The following is a 19486-nucleotide window of genomic DNA, read 5'->3' as shown; positions in this document are numbered from 1 at the left end:
GCTGAGATATGAGCATCACGGTTCAAAGCCAGCCCTGGCAGGAAAGTCTGTGAGACTCTTATCTCTAATAAACTACTCAGAAAAAGCCAGGAGTGGTGCTGTGGATCAAGTGGTAGAGTGTTAGCTCTGGACCAAAAAGAGGCTCAAGCCCCTGGACTGGCCAAAAAAAAGGTTATTAATTTATTGTTATTATGGAGGTGATATACAGAGGGATTACAATGACGTGAGTCAGGTAATGACTCAGTGTCTTCTGTTCCCTTCCTCTCTCCTAGTGCTTCTGGCTTTTTGGTGGTTCATTGGAGATAAGAGTCTCATGGATATGTCTGCCTGGGCTGGCTGTGACTCACGATCCTCAGATCTCAGTCTCCTGATTACCTAGGACGACAGGTGGCGTGAGTCACCAGCACCTGGCTTTCAAGCATGTGTTTTCCTTCAGGTCTGGCCTAACTCCCAGGAAAGATCTGGAGAGTATATTTTCATAGTGAAACAAATATATTGACTTCAAAGAAACGCAGTAGTACCAAGACAAAAAGTTGAAGCAACACCCATTCCCCCAAGCCCTAAGCAAAAGGCTCTGGTGTGGTCAGAAGAGGAGTTACAAAAGGAGGAAATGGAAGAAGAGAGTTCCTTCCTGTCTCCACTCCCCCCCAGCTCTCTCCATCCCTGGCGCATGCTCAGAGGACATCGGCTGAGATTCTGCACATTTCATCCAAGTGAGTAACTATGCTGCTGAGCTTTTAAACTTCAGGGCAAGTGTGTGGTTTAGAAATCTCAGCGTGTAAGCCGGGCGCTGGTGTACTCACGTCTGTCATCCTGGTTAGTCAGGGAAGATGAGATCTAAGGATTGCAGTTCAAAGCCAGCTCCTGGCAGGGGGGAAAAAAATCACTGGAGCCTCTTTAATTCCCAGGAACCAGCAAAAAGCTGAAAGTAGAGAGGATGGTTCAAGCAGTAGAACACCAGGCTTTTTTTTTTTTTTGAAAAAGACAAGCAAGAGGGCAAAGCTGTGAGTTCAAGCCCCAGCACACACACACACACACACACACACACACACACACACACACACACACGCAAGCACACGCACACGCACACAGAAGAAATTCAGAGTTTTTCAGACTTTATAGGGGAGAACTAGATAAAATGAGCTGAATTTGGCCCCAGGAAGACAGAGAAAGGGGGATGAGGTAGAACCAACTCCACACTGTCCCCCTTAGAAGCCAGTCTGGGGGTGCTGTCTGGGTAAGCTGGCAAGCAAATCAGCTGTCTGGCCTCTGTCTCTAAAGTTCCTGTTTTGCTTGGGGACCATGCCAGGTACTCTGTCCAAAATAACAAGATTCCCGACTGCCAGGAATTTGCAGTCTCATAGGTAGAAAGAGCTCAAAATTAATTCCTCTATGGTAGACTGCTTGCCTAGCATGCATGAAGCCCTGGGTTCGATTCCTCAGGACCACAGACACAGAAAAAGCCGGAAGTGGCACTGTGACTCAAGTGGTAAAGCACCAACCTTGAGTGAAAAAAGCCGAAGGAGAGTGCAAGGCCCAGAGTTCAAGCACACACACACACACACACACGCTTCCACTTTCAGTACTTGTCTCAGCTCCATTTCCAGAGCTGGCATTTTTCTGGCTCTTTCTCTATGTTTTGGTTCCCCTTGGAGTGGGCGGGGAACAGCTGGTCACCATCCCCTGGCCGAACATTATTCCCTTTTCCATTTGGAAAGAATTTAGGCAAGTAGAGCCAGCTTTGTCTGCGGCCTGAACACCCCAGTCTTGTGGTAGGAAAAGACTAGAACAGTCATGATTTCAGAGTATGAACTAGGCCGGGCGCTGGTTGGCTCACACCCAGTCATCCTAGCTCCTCAGGAGGCTGAGATCTGAGGATCATGGTTCAAAGCCAGCCCAGGCAGGAAACATCCATGAAGATATTTTTGATCTCTAATGAGCACACACACAGACACAGAGACACAGACACACACACACACACAAGCCAGAAGTGGAGCTGTGGTACAAAGCAATACAGCTGCTAGCCTTGAGCACAAAGAGGCTCAGGGACAGCACCCAGGCCTTGAGTTCAAGCCCTAGGACTGGCAAAATAAATAAATAAAAAGAAATCAGGGAGATGAGGAGCCACGTGGACTATACTTTCTGTCTGGAGAGCTGTGATGTAGTTCCCCTGATTGACATCCACCCATTTCTGAAAAAGGGTCCGCCCTTGCTGAGAAGATAACTTAGGGGATGCCCATAAAGACTGTGAAATCCCCCTCCCCCAAGTCACATGACCCGCACACCAGACAGCAGGCGTTTAAAGAAAGATGGCGGAAGACACAGAGGGCAAATGATGATCTCTCTGGTTACCTGTTATGAGGAAAATAGCTCCACAGGAAACAGATGGCTTGAGATGGTTTCAGGAGCAGATAAGATCAGAGGGACCAATAAGAGAAACGGTGACAATCGTGTTATATTAAATTCCCAAAAAGGATGCTAGGCCTAGCAAGTGCAAAGGTCCTGAGGTCAGGCCTCAGCACCTTGAAGTAAATAGAATCAAAGAAGTAAATATCCAGCAGCCTAGATTGAAATACATACGGAGGACTAATCCTTAATTCTTTTCTTTTCTTTTTGGTCAGTCGTAGGACTTAAACTCAGGGCCTGGGCGCTGTCCCTGAGCTGCTTTTGCTCAAGGCTAGCGCTCTACCACTTGAGCTACAACGCCACTTCTGGCTGTTTCTGTGTATGTGGTGCTGAGGAATCAAACCCAGGGCTTCATGCATGCTAGGCAAGCACTCTACCACTGAGCCACCTTCCCAGCTCTGCCTAAGTGTTTCTTATAGTCAAATTCCAATTCCTAAATGAGGGAAAGAAGCCTCAGATTGGTGAACTCATGCCTGTCATCCTAGCTACTCAGGACACTGAGATCTGAGGATCACGGTTCAAAGCCAGCCCGAGCAGAAAAGTCCCCAGGAAACTCTTATCTCCAATCCACCATTCAAAAACCGGAAGTAGCTCAAGGATAGGGCCCAGGTCCTGAGTTCAGGTCCCAGGACCGGCACAAAATAAATAAATGGATAAATAAATACTAAAAAGTTGCCACGTGTGAATGACACATGCCTGTCATCTTAAGCTGTTCAGGAGGCTGAGATCTGAGGATTGTGGTTCGAAGCCAGTGTGGACAGGAAAGTCTGTGAGACTCTTATCTCCAGTTAATCACTCCCCCCAAACTCAGTTCCCTGATGCCTGTCTTGGGGACCCCACTGCCCAATGAAGACACCCTGGGAAGGATACAGAGAGCATCTCTAAGAGTCATGGCTAGCAGATGCAGAAAGATTCAAGTTGACTCTGTGTGGCCCCGCCCACTTGCCATCATGGCCAATCCATATTCACTACGCCCCTTCCCTATCCCAAGGCAGATGCAGAGAGGGTCAAGGTCCCTCTGTTTGGCCCCACCTACTTGCCATCATAGCCAATCAGCATGCATCATGCCCTCCCCCCCATCTCAAGGCAGATGCAGAAAGATTCAAAGTGACTCTGTGTGACCCCACCCACTTATCATCCTATCCAATCATCGTTCACCATGCCCTCTTCTTCCCCTGCCCCCTTCCCATCCCAAGTGCCAATCAGATGGAGATGAGTGTGGTTGAGACCCTGGACCACAGAGTTAGGTAAGGCAGGCTTCCCTGGCTGCTCACAGTTGACTGACAGTTCCATTCATTCATTCATTCATTCTTTTGTTTCTGCTCAGCCTTAGGTTTAGGCAAATGGACCAGATAATATATATTATTACATATTATATATATATGTAATATATAGTATATATAATTTTTATCTAGATGAAAGTGCAGATGACAAAACTGGCAGCTGGGATGGCAGTGGGGGGGTGAGGGGAGGAGGAGGGGAAAGCTGAGGCTTGGAGGTTCATGGGTGGGAGTCACAGCTGAGGATAGAGACTGTGGATGGAGTGAGGATTGGGGGGAGGTAGATCAGGTCCTGTTGGGGGAAAGTCTCCAGGATGGGGGGGAAGCTCAGGAGAGCTGTTCAGGTGGGTGACCAGGGTGAGTCTAAGGCCCTGGGGTGTGGACATTGGGCTTTGGTATTCTTTAGGCTTGGTTGTTGGAGCATTCATCCCAGAGAGGCTGACTGGAGGCTCCTAATTCCTGAAAGTCATCCACTCGGCTTCCCTTGGGGACAGGAGGGGTGTTCCTCTCTGGTTTGGGTGTGAATGATGGGGTGTCATTTGAATTTGACTCACAGGTCAACCAGCAAGGCAGCGGAGGGTTCTAGCAGGGGAGGGAGGCGGAAATCCAGGGAGGAGCACATTCCCTTAGCATTAAAGCAGGAAGAGCCCACGGGCTGATAGTCACACTCACTGGAGAAAGAGTGACTGGGATGCCATCTCTCCTTCTAGCGAGGCTGGGGTGAACTCTTCAGGTCAATGGGCTGCCTCTGGAGGTAGGTGATGGCAATGTACCCCAGGAAGGGTGGTTTGGGGTGGGGACACAAGTCCTGGAAGAGGGAGGGATGTAAAAATGGATTCTTAGTGTGTGTATGTGAGTGTGCTGGTCCTGGGCTTTGAACTATCCTTTAGACTTTTTTTTTTTTTTGGTCATTTTTTTGGTTCATTGGAGATCAGAGTCTCATAGCCTTTCCTACCCTGGGCTGGCCTTGAACTGTGATCCTCTAGATCTCAGCCTCCTGAGGAGCTAGGATGACAGGCGTGAGCCACCAGCGCCCAGCTCCCCCCCTTTTTTTTTTGGTCCCCACTCAAGGCTGATGCTCTTATCATTTGGTTCGCGCCACTTCTTTAGCTTTTGGGTGGGAGATAAGAGTCTCATGGACTTTTCTTTCCCGGCTGGTGTTGTGGAATGGTGATCTTCAGATCTCAGCCTCCTGAGGAGCTAGGATAGTTGGCAGATTCTGAGGATCTGAGTCTCCCCTGTCACAACTCCTCCCCCCCCTGGCCCCCGCTGACCCCCAAGCTCTGTGGACTTGCTTTGTCCTCTGTCTTCAGCATCTCAAGGACCAGGCTGTCCCTGCGTGTCTTTCCATCTCGCCAAACAGCCTGAGCAAACTATCATTTAATCATTAAGTTTACTTATGCCACAGCTGAGCCTGGAAGGGACCCAATGGCTATGCCAAGCAGTTGGTTAATTCTTATTTAAAAAAAAAACAAAAACCAAACCATCTGGAGTGAGGTGAGGAACAGCTGACTCAGAGAATCAAAGTAATGAACCCAGGGCTGCTCAGCCCACCTGTAATTCCAGGTATTTGGGAGGCTGACATTCGGAGGCTCACAGTCTGAGGCTAGAGTGAGCAATAACCACAAGACCCTACCTGAAAAAAAAAACAACAAACTAACATATGGGCTGGAGATGTGGCTCAGTGGTAGAGTGCTTGCCTAGCATACATGAAGCTCTGGGTTCGATTCCTCAGCACCACATACACAGAAAAAGCGGGAAAGTGGCGCTGTGGCTCAAGTGGTAGGGCACTAGCCGTAAGCTGAAGAGCTCAGGGACAGCGCCCAGGCTCTGAGTTCAAGCCCCAAGACTGGCCAGAACAAGCAAACAAACAAACAAAGCCAACTAACTAAATACAAAGTGCTTTGTGACTCCTGGATGTTGTTATGATTAGAATTTAATATCTCATGTTTTTTCAGGAGGAAGGAAGTTAGGAAACCCAAATTCTGTCACCGATTCTTCACAGGCAGGTTTTTCTGCCACGATGTTCAACTTCTCTAATCTCTGTGGAGATTTCTCCACAGCCCACACTACAGTTTAAATCAACTCTTTTTTTCTTTTTTCTTTTGGCGGTCATGGGGCTTGAACTCTCAGCCTGGGCTCTGTCCCTCAGCTCTTCAGCTCAAGGCCAGCGCTCTACCACTTGAGCCACAGCGCCACTTCTGCTTTTTCTGGTGGGTTATTGGAGATCAGAGCCTCACGGACTCTCCTGCCTTGGGCTGGCCTCCAAACACGATTCTCAGATCTCAGCCTCCACAGTAGCTAGGCTGACAAGCGTGAGCCACAGGCACCTGGCTTCATTCATTCATTTTTTTCTTTCTCCCTAGCCACAACTGGCCAAGATGGAGGAGAGCGGGGGGCAGGGAGGGGGGAGTTCAAGCCTTGAAGCTATCCTTCTCCTCCCCAGCATTGCCTAGAGCAAGCCAAGGAGCTTCCCAGGGAAGAGGCCACAGGGCCTCTGCATGTGACTTGAGCATCTGAAGATCTGAGCCATCAGATTCCTTGGTTACCAAGGCTTTGGGCTGGCTTGGAACCAGGCAAATAACTTCGAGGTGGCCAAGTGGAAAAGCAGGGAAGGAAAAAATGAGGCGAGAGGAGGAGGAGGAGGGTGGGAGGAAGGGAGGCGTCCAGGCTGATGAGTTCAACCGTTTTTCTGCTGTGATTCCCTAGGTGCCAATTTGAGGAACACAGCAGCCACCTTGAGGAGACAGATTGTGAGACACAGAGTGGAGCCAGGCGATCTCCCGCCCTGTCCACCAAAGACGGGTCCTGCAATCTGGAGGTGCACAGAGACTGAGTGGGTATCTGAGCTGTGAGTACCTTGTAAGGAAAAAGTGGGGGTGGTGGGGGGTGGGGGCAGGATTGGTTTCTTTGGATGGTTGAAATAATAATAATAGTAATTATTATTACCAGTCCTGGGGCTTGAACTCAGGGCCTTGGCTCTGTCCCTGACCCTCTCAGTGCTCAAAGTTAATGCTCTACCACTTGAGCCACAGCACCACTCACTTCTGGCTTTTTTTTTTTGAGTCATTTATTTGGAGTTGAGAGTCTCACAGACTTGGCTTTGAACCACCATCCTCTAAATCTCAGCCTCCTGAGTAGCTAGGATGACAGGTGTGAGCCATCACTGGTGCCTGGTCAGGGATGGATTTTGATGATTGGTTATTGATTTATTTGGGGACTTCGTTACTCAAGGCCGCTTAGTTACTCAGGAGGCTGAGATCTGAGGATAGAGATTCAAAGCTGGCCCTGGGCAGGAAAATTGGTGAGACTCCTATCTCCAGTGAACCAGCAAAAAGTTGTAAGTAGAGGGTATGGCTCAAGTGGTAGAGCACCAGCCTTGATTAAAAAAAGATAAAAGAGAGTGCAAGGCCCTGAGTTCAAGCCCTAGTACACACACACACACACACACACACACACAACCATTTTGCTTCCTGGCAGGTGGTCTGTCTTTTGAGCTTCTGCTGGTGAAATTCCTGTTGTTAAGTTGTTCTTCTTCAGTCTGGTCCTTCCTGGAAACAGAGAGAGAAAGTGAAAGAGAGAGAGAAGAGGAGAGGGGGAAAAGAGAGGGAGAGAGCACAAGCCTCAGAGAGAAAGCAATATGAAAACGAGGTGCTGGTCCCCAAATAGATCAATAACCAATCAGCAAAACCCATCCATCGCCAGGCTCTGGTGGTGGCTCACGCCTGGTATCCTAGCTACTCAGGAGGCTGAGAGATCTGGAGGATCATGGTTCTGGGGCTTGAACTCAGGGCCTGAGCTCTGTCCCTGAGCTTCTGTTTGCTCAAGGCTAGCGCTCTACCACTTGAGCCACAGCACCACTTCTGGCTTTTTCTGTGTATGTGGGGCTGAGGAATCGAACCCAGGGCTTCCTGCATGCTAGGCGAGCAACTCTACCACTGAGCCACCTTCCCAGCTTGGGCTTTTTTTTTAAAGTTCATTTCCTGCCCATTCAGGCGTCTGGAACTATCGTCCTGAGCTCTCAGGCTGCTGGGAGTAGTTGCTAGGTTGTTGGATGTTGGTTGTGGGCCTTGGAAAATTGACACAGTGACCAGGCAGGTGCCCTGGGCTGTCACGTGCACTGGGGTGAGCGTGATGGAGGGGTTGGGGGGGGTGGCTCGCTGATGATGACAAGAGAGAGGTTACAAGATCAGAGAATTGGCAGCAGGTTCTGGGTTCAAGAGGTGAGCAAGGGAGTTCCACGTGGAGGGCGAATCTTCAATAGTGCCCTGGACTAACACAGGCCTTACTGACCCTGACCTCTGCCTTTGATTTTATTTTTCTTTTCTGCACGTGTCAGACCCGATCGTTTGCTAAGGCAAAAGTCAGGGACGGGGAGAAGTTGGGTGACCATCAAGGCCCCAGGACTGGCAGCTCAGAGATCCACTGTGGTCCTTGTTGCTGAAGTCCTATCACATAAGAGTCCCAGTGCTGATGGGACCTCCTTGCTCTCCCTCCAGTGGCTCTGGCTGCTCACACAATCCCCCTAGCAGCCACCTGCTGGGGTGGGGTGGGGAAAGGGAGTTGGGGCTTAAGGCCAGGAGACCCCAGGACCACAAGGAAAGAGGAGGCAGACAAGCGAAGGAAAGTATAAGTTCTTGGGTTTGTTTTTGGGACTTTGTTTGCCAGTCCTGGGGCTTGGACTCAGGGCCCCAGCCACCCTTCCTGAGCTTTTGTGCATAAAGCTAGTACTCTACCACTTCTGGCTTTTTGCTGCTTCATTGGAGATAAGACTCTCACAGACTTTTTTGTGCCCTGGCTGGCTTTGAACCATGAGCCTCAGATCTCAGCCTCCTGAGTAGCTAGGAAGACAGGTGTGAGCCACCAGTGACATCATCATCATCATCATTATTATTTTGTGCCAGTCTTTGGGCTTGAACTCAGAGCCTGGTCACTGTATTTGAGCTTTTGTGTTCAGAGCTAACACTCTACCGCTTGACCCACAGCTCTACTTCCAGTTTTTTCTTTTTTTTTTGTGCCATTTTCTTGGGGCTTGAACTCAGGGCCTGGGCACTGTCTCTGCGCTTCTTTGGCTCAAGCTAGCGTTCTACCACTTGAGCCACAGCGCCGCTTCTGGCTTTTTCTGTGTATGTGGTCCTGAGGGCTCGAACCTGGGGCTTCATGCATGTGAGGTGAGCACTCTAACCACTGAGCCACCTTCCCAGACCGCCTCTTCCTTTTGAGTCAACCAATGAAATAGCCCAATTATTGACAAGGGCCTTCGGACACCTGACAGCAGCCTGAAGGAAGAGGGATTTACTGTCGAGCAATAAGACAAAATGGCTTAAGCCCTGTTCTGGACCAAGGTTAACTCCATTTAGTTTTCATGAGTCATCACAAACAAGAGAAATCTAGGCAAGAGCCCAAAAGAGAGTCCTGGATTGGTTTGACAAATAGTGACAGTTCAAACAGGTGTTGTTGTTGGGTTTTTTTTTTTTCTGGAAAGAGTTCCATAGAGCAGAGATCAATAGGGAGAAAGACCTTGAAATGTATTACAGCAGAAACAAGCCAAGTCTAAATGGTTCCTAGCATGCCAGGTACGTGCCCTAGGTGAAGAAAAGCTTGGTCCTTACAGAAGTCCCCCAAGAGTGCCTCTTTCCCTCCACAAGCATAAGCTCCTTATATGTAAAGAATAACAGAAGTGAGGGCTGGGAACGGTGGCTCAGTGGTAGAGCGCTTGCCTGGCATGCAGGAAGCCCTGGGTTCGATTCCTCAGCCCCACATACACAGAAAAAGCCAGAAGTGGAGCTGTGGCTCAAGTGGTAGAGCGCCAGCCTTGAGCAAAAAAAGAGCTCAGGGCTAGCACCCAGGCTCTGAGTTCAAGCCCCCAAACACTCTCTCTCTCTCTCTCTCTCATGCGCACACACACACAGACACACACACACACACACACACACACACACACACAGCACCAGAAGTAGTGGAGAAATAAGACCATGCCAATTATCACCACATTTTTATCCTTTTTTTTTTTTGCCATTCTTGGGGCTTGAACTCAGGACCTGGGCGCTGTCCCTGAGCTTCTTTTACTCAAGGCTGGCACTTTGCCACTTGAGCCACAGCAGCCCACATCTGGCTTTTTCTGTGGGTGTGGTACTGAGGACTTGAACCCAGGGCTTCTTGCATGCTAGGCGAGCACTCTACCCCTGAGCCACCTTCCCAGCCCTTCTTAACCATCTTTTTTCTTCCCTTTTTCCCTCATGTCACTGCAGAATTCCCATACTGGGAAAGAGGGGGGGGCTGTATCTTCTCAAGATGGCCTCCACCACCTCCCCTCTGCCAGGCACCCCCAACAACGTCACGTCTGTGAATCATTCCTTCTATGATTATGACTACCTGGAGGGCATCGAGTTCCTACTCTGCCACAAAGAAGATGTCCAGTCTTTTGCTAGAATCTTCCTCCCGCTCGTCTACAGCATGATCTTTGTGCTAGGCCTGATTGGCAACTTCCTTCTCCTGGTCGTCTTGCTTCGCTATGTGCCTGGACCACGTCGGAGGGCAGAAATCTACCTGCTCAACCTGGCCGTCTCTAACCTGTGCTTTGTGGTGACTCTGCCCTTTTGGGCCATTTCAGTGGCCTGGCATTGGATCTTTGGGAATTGGCTGTGCAAATTGGTGAGCGCCCTGTACACCACCAATTTTTACAGTGGCATCTTCTTTATTAGCTGCATGAGCCTGGACACGTATTTAGAAATTGTTCACCGTCAGCCCTGCTCCAGGCCGAGAACCCCGGGTCAAGGCCTGCTCTTCGCTGCTGCTGTGTGGGCTGTGGCTCTAGCACTTTCCATCCCCGATCTGATCTTTGTGCAGATCCACGAAGATCCCCCCCATGGGTGGAACTGCTACGCAGATTTTGGGGGCCACGCCACCCCCTGGAAACTTGTCCTGCGCTTCCTGCAGAACCTTCTGGGCTTCCTCCTTCCCTTCTCCATCATGAGTTTTTTCTATGTCCGGATTGGGTGTGCTGTGATCCGGCTGAAGCCTAGGGGTGGTGGCCGGGCTGTAAGACTCACAGTGGGACTGGTGGTGGTTTTCTTCGTGCTGTGGTTCCCGTACAACCTGACTCTGTTCTTACACTCCTTGCTGGATCTGCAGGTGTTCGGCAGCTGCGCTGTCAGCACGCATCTGGATTATGCCTTGCAAGTGACCGAGAGCTTGGCCTTCTGCCATTGCTGTGGGACCCCGCTTCTCTATGCTTTCTGCAGTCCCCGTTTCCGCCAATACTTGAAGGTGCTCCTGGCTACAGTCCTCAGAGAATCCCCAACCTCCGGGGACTCGGTCCACACCTCCCCATCCACCTGTTCTGTCAGTAGCAGACACACAGCCCCGGAAGACATGATCACCTTGGATGACCTTGAGAAGAGCCAGGCGGGAAATCTCCCTTAACAAGGTAGGTGGAGTTCATGAAGCTTGATTGGCGGTGGGGGTGGGGGTGGGGTGGGACAATGGGGAGGAGATTTGCACCTGACATCTGCACGAGGTGGGCCTCGAACTCGAAGCGCTGTCCTTGAGGGCTGAGTGGACTATCAGCCATTATTGGTATTTTCTCACCCTTGCCATTTTTGCTACTTCCAGGATTCGGTGTTCTCCCTCAAGTTGCTGCAATAGTTTGCCTCTGTTATACACTGTGCTTCTATTTTTCCCCCATTTCTGGGGCTTGAACTCAGGGCCTGGGCGCTATCCCTGAGCTTCTTTTTGTTCAAGGCTAGCGCTCTACCACTTGAGCCACAGCTCCACTTCTGGCTTTTTTTCTGTGGATGTGGTGCTGAGGGATCCTGCTAGGTGAGCACTCTACCACTAAGCCACATTCCCAGTCCTGATTTCTTTATTTCTCCTCCTCCTCTTCCTCCTTTTCCTCTTCCTCCTCCTTTTTTTTTGAAATGAAAAATAATACATGCTCCCCGGTGCACTGTCACCCTAGCTACTCAGAAGGCTGAGATGTGAGGATCATGGTTCGAAGTCAGCCCCGGTTGGGAAATCTGTACGACTCTTTATCTCCAGTGGAGCAGCAAAAAGCTGCAAGTGGCAGTGTGGCTTAAGTGGTAGAGCACCAGCCTTGAGCAAAAGAAACTCAGGGGTGATGCCCAGGCTACCATTTTGATTCTTGACTCCCATTACTCCTAGGGGGTGGAGGAAATGTCCCCCCCCTCCCTATTTTATCCTGTTCCATGCTCCAATGTCCACCTGGTAAGACTTTTTTTAAGTTTTTTTTTTTTTGTGAGACTTTGTGAACTTCTTTGCATTGGGGAATCTCAAGTGCCTGTGTGTTTTGTGTGGAAAATGGAAAGCTAAGGAAACTCCATCCTGGTCCCTTCCTCCCTCTCTTCTTTCCTTCCTTCCTTCCTTCCCTATTTCTTTCTTTGCCCTCTATTCCTTCTCCTTCTGTCCCTCTCTCCCCGCTTCCTTCCTTCTGTCTTTCCTCATTTTTTTTTTGGCCAGTCCTGGGGCTTGAACTCAGGGCCTGGGCACTGTCCCTGAGCTTCTTTTGCTCAAGGCTAGTGCTCTACCACTTGAGCCACAGAACCACTATCCAGCTTTTTCTGTGTATGTGGTACTGAGGAATGGAACCCAGGGCCTCAGGCATGCTAGGCGAGCACTCTACCACTGAGCCACATTCTCAGCCCTCATTTCTTTCTTTTCCCTAGATTCTTCCTTCTTCTGTCCCTCTCTTCCTCTTTTCTTCTTTCCACCCTTCCTTCTTATTTCCCCTACCCTTTCTTCTTCTCCCTCTTTTCCCTTTCTTTTTTCTTCTTCCTCTCCCTTCCATTCTTCCTTCTCTCCCTCCCTCCTTCTTTCCTTCCTTCCTCTCTCCCTCTCTTCTCCCATTCCTCCCTTCTTCTTCCTCTCCTTTCTATTCTTCCTTCTCTCCCTCCCTTCCTCCATCCCTCCTTCCATCCTTCCTCCTTTCCCCCTACCCTTTCTTCTCCCTCCCTTTCCCTTCCTCCCTCCTTTCTTCATTTCCCTTCCATTCTTCCTTCCCTCCCTTCCTGCCTCCTTCCTTCCTTCCTCATTCCCTTCCTCTCTCTCCCTTCTCACTTTCTCTTTCCTTTCCCTCCTCTCCCTCTTTCCCTCTCTCCCCTTGCCTCTGTGCCCTCTCACTGAACGCTTCCCAAGTGGACAGATGCTCTGTGTCACCAAGTGCCCTGTGTCCTGACAGCTCTCTCTCCTCTGCTCCCTGACCCCGCCCCCCCCTGCCCAGGGCCCGCTCATAGCACGCACCGCACGAGTGTAGTGAATCCAGATGTCCCCTTGCTGTCATCTGAGTTGACTTTGGAGCTTTTCCAACACTGTGTCTTCTCCTAGATCCATCCCTGCCTTCTTCCTACCACCTCTCATCAGGTACCTCCATCCCTCCCCACCCCCAAAAGCTCTGATCGCTCACAGAGCCTGTGAGTTTGGAGACATGGAAGGTGACGTTTGATGGTAGAGCTCCTGAAATCTTGCCCATGAGGGACTTTTGCTCTGTTTACCCGACAGCTGGCAGTGATGAAACATAGACCCTGAACTCCCAGAGTCTCTGACTTTGTACCTGTGGTGCCACACATGGTAGGCAGATAAGGGACGCCAGCTGGTTTGCTAATAGCGTGTGTGTGTGTGTGTGTGTGTGTGTGTGTACATGTGCATGCGCGTTACTGGTGTTAGGGCCCTGAGTTCCAGCCCTATGACCAACAAAGGACAAAAAAGAAAGACATCAAATGAAGGAGAGGACACTGGTGGACATGGTTCTATCATTTTTTTTTAATCTGGTGGGCTTTGGCTTGGGACAGGGGACAGAAAGAAGGCATCAAGTTGTTCAGAGCCAGGAGAGGCTGCACATGCACAGTGACAGGGGTAGAAATGTCTAAGGAGACACACAGAAGGGGCTTCTGGGATGGGAAGGTGGGGGGAGATCCAGGAAGGCTTCCTGGAGTAACTGGCCAGCAGTAGCAGGAGCAATCGCTGGGCTGGGAAGGTGGCTCAGGGGTAGAGTGCTCACCTAGCATGCATGAGGCCCTGGGTTCAAGTCCTCAGTACCTCATCCACAGAAAAAGCTAGAAGTGGCTCTGTGGCTCAAGTAGTCGAGTGCTAGCAAGTCCCTGAGTTCAAATCCCACTAGTGGTACCAAAACAAACAATGATGTAAAGGAGAGGGGTGCCACAGAACCAGAAGGAGGGGTGATCAGTTGAACATGTGGAGAGAAGACCAGAAAGCCCCCTGTCCGTGGCCAGGACTTACGGCTGGCTTGGCCGAGATCACTGCAGAGGCTTGAGGCGGTAGCGAAAAGGCACGTCGTACGTGGGTTGGGATGTCCCAAACCCCCAGCGCTCGGGGTCCAGTGGGGGCACGGCGATGTTGGCATCGATCAGCTCAAGGTCAAAGTAGGTCACCATGAGCAAGATGAAGAGTTTCATCTCACTGAGGGCAAAGAATCGGCCAGGGCAAATGTTGATCCCAAAACCCCAAGGCATGGAATAGTGGTGAATTTTTCTCCCTTGCTTGTAGAAGTCCACTTTCCGGCTCCCATTGGGGTTGAGGAAGCGATCATACTTAAAGCGATCGGGCTCGGGGTGGATGTCGGGATCCATGTGCACCGAGAGGTAAGGGAAGAGAGCGATCTTGTCCCCTCGACGGATCAGATACTGGCGCCCATTGGACATGGTCAAGGTGTAGTCTTCCTGGACCACTCTGAGCAGGGTGGGTGTGGCTCCCAGCCTTAAGGTTTCTTCCATCACGCTATCCAACACTGGGGTTTGCTTCAGGGCGCTGAACTTGAAGGTGAAGCACTGGTTCTCCTCCAATCGGGGCTCCCCTAACACCTCTTTGGCCTCCCTTCTGACCTCCTGCAGGGCCCAGGGGTGCTTCAGCAAGAACAAGAGCGCCCAGAAAGACGTGGGGCCTGTGTTACCCTGAGAAGCCCAGAGCATCATGAAGTTGAACTTGTCCTGCATCGCCTGCGTCCTACCTTCCTCTCGGAGCTGCTGGAGCATGTAGTTTAGCCAGACGCTCACACCTTCCTTGTCTTCCACTGACAGCATCCGGTGGAAGAGTTGCTGGAGCCGATTGACGTCCAGCCATTCCTGGGGTCTCAGGAGGGAATAGACGAACCTGGGGAAGAGCAAATCGAAGCGACGGAAGTGCACGAACATCTCTTCTGCTTGGAGCAAGGCTTGCTCTTTGTCTTTGGTGCTCCCGAACAGACTCAGGAAGCCGGCCTTGAAGACGATGTTGTAGCAGAAATGAAAGAGGCCGTCTTCCTGCCAGCCTTGGTTGTCAGGCCTCGAGCCTCCGGGCCCCAGCAGCACCAGGGAAAGACTCTCCAATAAGGCCCCATTGAGCTCCTCCAAACCATCGCCCATCAGATACCTAGCACTGGCTGTGTGGATCATCTGATTATTTTTCTCAGTGGGCTGGTACCCAAAGACCTTCAGGACCAGTTCTTGGGCATACTCCCTGAAGTCTAGCTTCTTCCGTGACTCCCTGAGGATTGAGCCAAAAGAGAGAGGGTCCATGACATAGGTGACGTACTGACCTCCGAGCTGCAAGGTGAATACCTCCCCGTGTTTGGCTCGCATGCGTTTCAGAAACTCCAGCATGTTCTTCCGGAAAGCCAGCGTGTGGCCCAGCCAGGGGATGAAGCCCTTGTCCAGAGGTGGCTCTTGAGGTCTCCGTTGTCGGAAGAGTCCCGGGAAAGACAGGTAGACAGCCACCAAGGCGAGCAAAGCTACCAAGGCCGGAGCCCACGGGAACATCGTGACTTGCTCGTGGCAGGCTGAAACTCAGCTCTGAGGCTGAAGACTGGGGGAGGTCTTGACAAAAATGTGATGGCAAAGGTCTCTGCATCTGGACCTTGATCTAGATCTGTCAACTCTTGTGCAAACAAGCAGCGAGCTAGCACCCAAGAGGAGTATTTCTCTGGTTTCATACGTTAACCATACTTGGCCCAGACTAAAGCAGAAGTTGCTGAGGATGAGGAAGAGCTCGCCAGAGACATGGGCTGGCTCGGATCCCAGAGCTTGCTGTGGCCAGCTGGAGGCTTTGCCCTGACCTTTGACCCTGCGTTGGCACCTTAGGTTGACCTACTGACCATTCACTTTTTTCTTTTTTTTTGGTGTTAGGCCTGGGGCTTGAACTCAGGGCCTGGGTGCTGTCCCTGAGCTGCTTTTGCTCAAGGCTAGCACTCTACCACTTGAGCCACAGCACCACTTCTGGTTTTTTTATTTTGGTAACTTATTGCAGAGAAGAGTCTCACGGAATTTCTTGTCTGGGCTAGCTTTGAATCGTGATCCTCAGATCTCAGCCTCCTGAGTAGCTAGTATGACAGGTGTGTGCCACCAGCGCCCGGCCTAAGGTGACATATTATTAAAGTAATTAAAATAGGGCTTTGTATACATCAATTCTTATGTTTGTGAGGTTTTTTTTGGTCAGTCATGGGACTTGAACTCAGGCCCTGAGTTCTTGTGAAGCACTGTACCACTTTGAGCCACAGCATGATTTCTGGTTTTTCAGTGGTTCATTGGAGGTAAGAGTCTCACAGGGTCTTTTCTGTCTGTCTGGGCTGTGTTGAACCTCGATCCTCAGATCTCAGCCTCCTGAGCAGCTAGGATGACATAGGCATGAGCCATCAGCACCCAGCTCCAAGTCTACCTTGAAGCCTTTTCTTGTACTTTGGCTCCCTCTGCTGGCCTTTGTGGAAGTCCTGTGTTTGGTCTTCTCTGGTCTTTTTTTGTTTTTTTTGTCCGTCTTGGGGCCTGAACTCAGGGCCTGGGCGCTGTCCTTCAGCTTTTCAGCTCAAGGCTAGAGCTCAACCACTTGAGCCATAGCACCACTTCCGGCTTTTTCTGCTTATGTGGTGCTGAGGAATCGAACCCAGGGTCTTACGCATGCAAGGCAAGAACTCCACCATTGAGCCACCTTCCCAACCCCTTCCCCTTTGGTCTTTCTGACCAGCTTAAAACTTTGCCCAGGTTCATGTCTGCTTCTAGCTCTATGAACATTAAGTCAAGATCAAGTGAAGAATCTATGTGTGAGCCACCATAGCTCACACCTGTTCTTTCTTTCTTTCTATCTTTCCTCCCTCCCTCCCTCCCTCCCTCCCTCCCCCCTCCCTTCTTTCTTTCTTTCTTTCTTGTCGGTTGTGGGGCTTGAACTCTGGGCCTGAGTGCTGTCCCTGAGTTCTTCAGCTCAAGGTGAGCCCTCTACTACTTGAGCCACAGCATCACTTCTGGCTTTTATTCTGTGATTACTTGGAGAGGAGAGTCTCCTCCAATTTCCTGCTCTGGGCTGGCTTTGAACAGCAATCCTCAGATCTCAGCCTCCTGAGTAGCTAGGATGACAGGTGTGAGCCACCAGTGCCCGGTTAGATTGATATTTTTGCTCTTAATTACTCTTGATGCTGTTACACTTTTTAACTTTCTAGCTCTTGTTTAACGTTCTATGTTTTGGGTCCAACCTAGAAAATAGAAGTATCCTCATCAGGGAGCTGGTAGAGTGTTTGCCTAGCATTCATGAAGCCCTGGGTTTGACTCCTCAGTACCACAGACACAGAAAAAGCCAGATAGTGGCACTGTGGCTCCAGTGGTAAGAGCGCCAGCCTTGAGCCAAAGAAGTTCGGGAGACAGTGCCCAGGCCCTGAGTGCAAGTTCCAGGACTGACATAAAATAAATAAATAGAGAATAAACAGAAAGTAGCCTTGTGAGGCTTACCTTGTTTTGTATATAGCCACTACTTGTGGTTTTTGCCTTTCTAAAAGCTTTGTGCAAGAGCCATTTGGGGCTGCAGGTCTTTGTGACCAGAGTCTACCTGTGGTTGCTGACTTTCCACTCAAGACTGGCAATTCAACCTTTCAACTTGTGGCATCTCTGTATCTGGCTGATCAAACTGCCACTAAACAACCCGCATGAGCCACCAGTTGGTCATTTTTGTTCCTAGTTCGTGGGTTACAGGTCAAAGTGACCTTTTGTAATTGACCATAACCCTAATAGCTCATATCAGCTTGCTTCTGAAGTAAGGAGTCTGGGTCCAACTTGGCACCATCTTGGCCACGTGGTGGATGAGAAGGTATTGGGTTTAACTGTCGCCATCTTGTCTTTGTGGTGAAGGAAGGGAAGTTCCACCTCTTCCCCAGGTGATGGGCGTGCCTGAATTCCTAGAGGGAGGAGCAGGGACTTGGATGATGGGTTACTGGACCTGTCAGTCCTTGTGCCTTGAATTTGTGAGACTCTACTTGCAGTCGATAGCTTTCTAATAAAGACTTCCAATTTGACCTCTCAAAATGTGGTCTCTCCGTTCCTCATGATTAGATTCCCATGTAACACTTCTTCCCTTGAACAGATACCACATATTCTAGCAAGACAAGACACCCGACCCCATACAACCATACTTATACTAGGCACAGGTTAGTAGAGTACCCCTACTCTCTCCCAGATACAGGACTAACCAATCTATAATACACTGCTTAAGTTTTTGGAGGGGTGGGGGCTGGTCATGGGACTTGAACTCAGGGCTTGGACGCTGTCCCTGAGCTTTTGTTTCACTCAAGGCGAACACTCTACCACTTTTGAGCCCACAACTCCACTTGCAGTTTTCTGGTGGTTCAGTGGAGATAAGAGTCTCACAGACTTTCTTGCCCGGGCTGGCTTTGAACCTCACTCCTCAGATCTCAGCCTCTCGAGTAGCTAGGATGACAGGAATGATCCACCGGTGCCTGACTTACTTGCTTATCATCCTTCAGAAGGTATTCTTTGTATAGGTAGGTCCGTGCACACATGTAATATGGATTTTCCTCAGATCGGTTGCACTGCAGAATGAATATATATTTTATATTAAACATATGTAATAAATGTTATATATGTGTATCATCTTTCTGGAGGTATTCTTCGTACACGTAGGTCCATGCACACATGAAATATGGATTTTCCTCAGTTCTGCTGCATTGCGGAATGGATATATAATATATGTTATATAAAATATGTATAATATACATTATATGCAATATATAAAACATACATATTATATGATATTATATATCTTGGATGAACAACTCTGCCCTGGGCTGGTGGTTGTGCGGTAGGTGTGAAAGACACATTCTAGGACTCCAGACATCAGCCTGTGCTGCGGGGTTAAAGGTCACAACCCTCTGGAGACGCGGTCCCGGGCCAGGGTGGGAGGTGTCACCCTCCCTGTCGCGCACGCGCAGTCAGGTCACCGCAGGGTGCCACGTAATGAAAGGTCAGGGGTGACAGCACCTACCCAGCAGCATAGTATTCCGCATCTCCAAGCAGATCAGGACAGGGCCCGGAGCTTGCCGTGGCTCCCGAGCTGCTCTCTGATCGTGGCGGCCGCCCTCTGCCTCTCCTTCTTCTCCCTGGACGGCTCTTCCCAGAAGGAGGGAAGGGGAGAACCATAGAGTAGGTGGGGTTGGGCTATGGGGGGGCGTCTGGGTCCTCCAAGATTCCTAGAGGGGCTCCTCGCCCCGCTCGTCCCTACCATGGCCAAGGTGCACGTGGCTCCTGGCCTCTCCGCCCGCGGCGTGATGACGCACTTCCGGTGAGGCAGCCATCTTGGCGATTCCTAGCGAGGCTCCTCCCCTTTTTTGGCTCTACGCTGGGCAAGGTGCACGTGGTCCCCCCCGGGGCGTGATGACGCACTTCCGGCGGGCAGCCATCTTGGCTCCTAACGGTCGTCCGTTGGGTGGGGCGGCCTTGGTGAGGCACGGCGGGTGGAGGCGGCCGCCACCTCGGGTTCCGCGGACGCTGCGGAGGCCGCCGGGGGCCTCTGGCGTG

General features: G+C 50.5%; 2 protein-coding genes across 3 annotated transcripts; one reads left to right on the top strand and one right to left on the bottom strand.

Annotated features, from left to right (window-relative positions):
• The first annotated feature begins 571 nt into the window (after positions 1 to 571).
• Positions 572 to 11113, top strand: Ackr2 (atypical chemokine receptor 2). Of its 2 annotated transcripts, none has more exons than XM_013030283.1 (2): positions 572 to 713; positions 9938 to 11113. In XM_013030283.1, exon 2 carries the CDS (start codon positions 9981 to 9983, stop codon positions 11109 to 11111), a length of 1131 nt encoding a protein of 376 aa, XP_012885737.1. In that variant the 5' UTR covers positions 572 to 713; positions 9938 to 9980; the 3' UTR covers positions 11112 to 11113. The 2 variants fall into 2 exon arrangements, with proteins under 2 accessions (XP_012885737.1, XP_012885736.1); XM_013030282.1 differs by lacking the exon at positions 572 to 713 and adding an exon at positions 4375 to 4440.
• Positions 11114 to 13769: 2656 nt separating this feature from the next.
• Positions 13770 to 15699, bottom strand: LOC105996287 (7-alpha-hydroxycholest-4-en-3-one 12-alpha-hydroxylase). Its single transcript, XM_013030318.1, has one exon. The coding sequence runs from the start codon at positions 15452 to 15454 to the stop codon at positions 13958 to 13960; it is 1497 nt and encodes a 498-aa protein (XP_012885772.1). The 5' UTR covers positions 15455 to 15699; the 3' UTR covers positions 13770 to 13957.
• Positions 15700 to 19486: the final 3787 nt, after the last annotated feature.

This window comes from Dipodomys ordii, unplaced genomic scaffold (genome assembly GCF_000151885.1).
Source record: "Dipodomys ordii isolate 6190 unplaced genomic scaffold, Dord_2.0 Scaffold128, whole genome shotgun sequence".
NCBI classification, from domain to species: domain Eukaryota; kingdom Metazoa; phylum Chordata; class Mammalia; order Rodentia; family Heteromyidae; genus Dipodomys; species Dipodomys ordii.
The sequence above is the reverse complement of the archived record's forward strand: the minus strand, read 5'-3'. Positions and strand labels throughout refer to the sequence as shown.

Bases quoted from the DNA above. Each gene is read 5' to 3' on its own strand.
- LOC105996287 (XM_013030318.1), bottom strand. From the start codon at position 15,454: ATGTTCCCGTGGGCTCCGGCCTTGGTAGCTTTGCTCGCCTTGGTGGCT.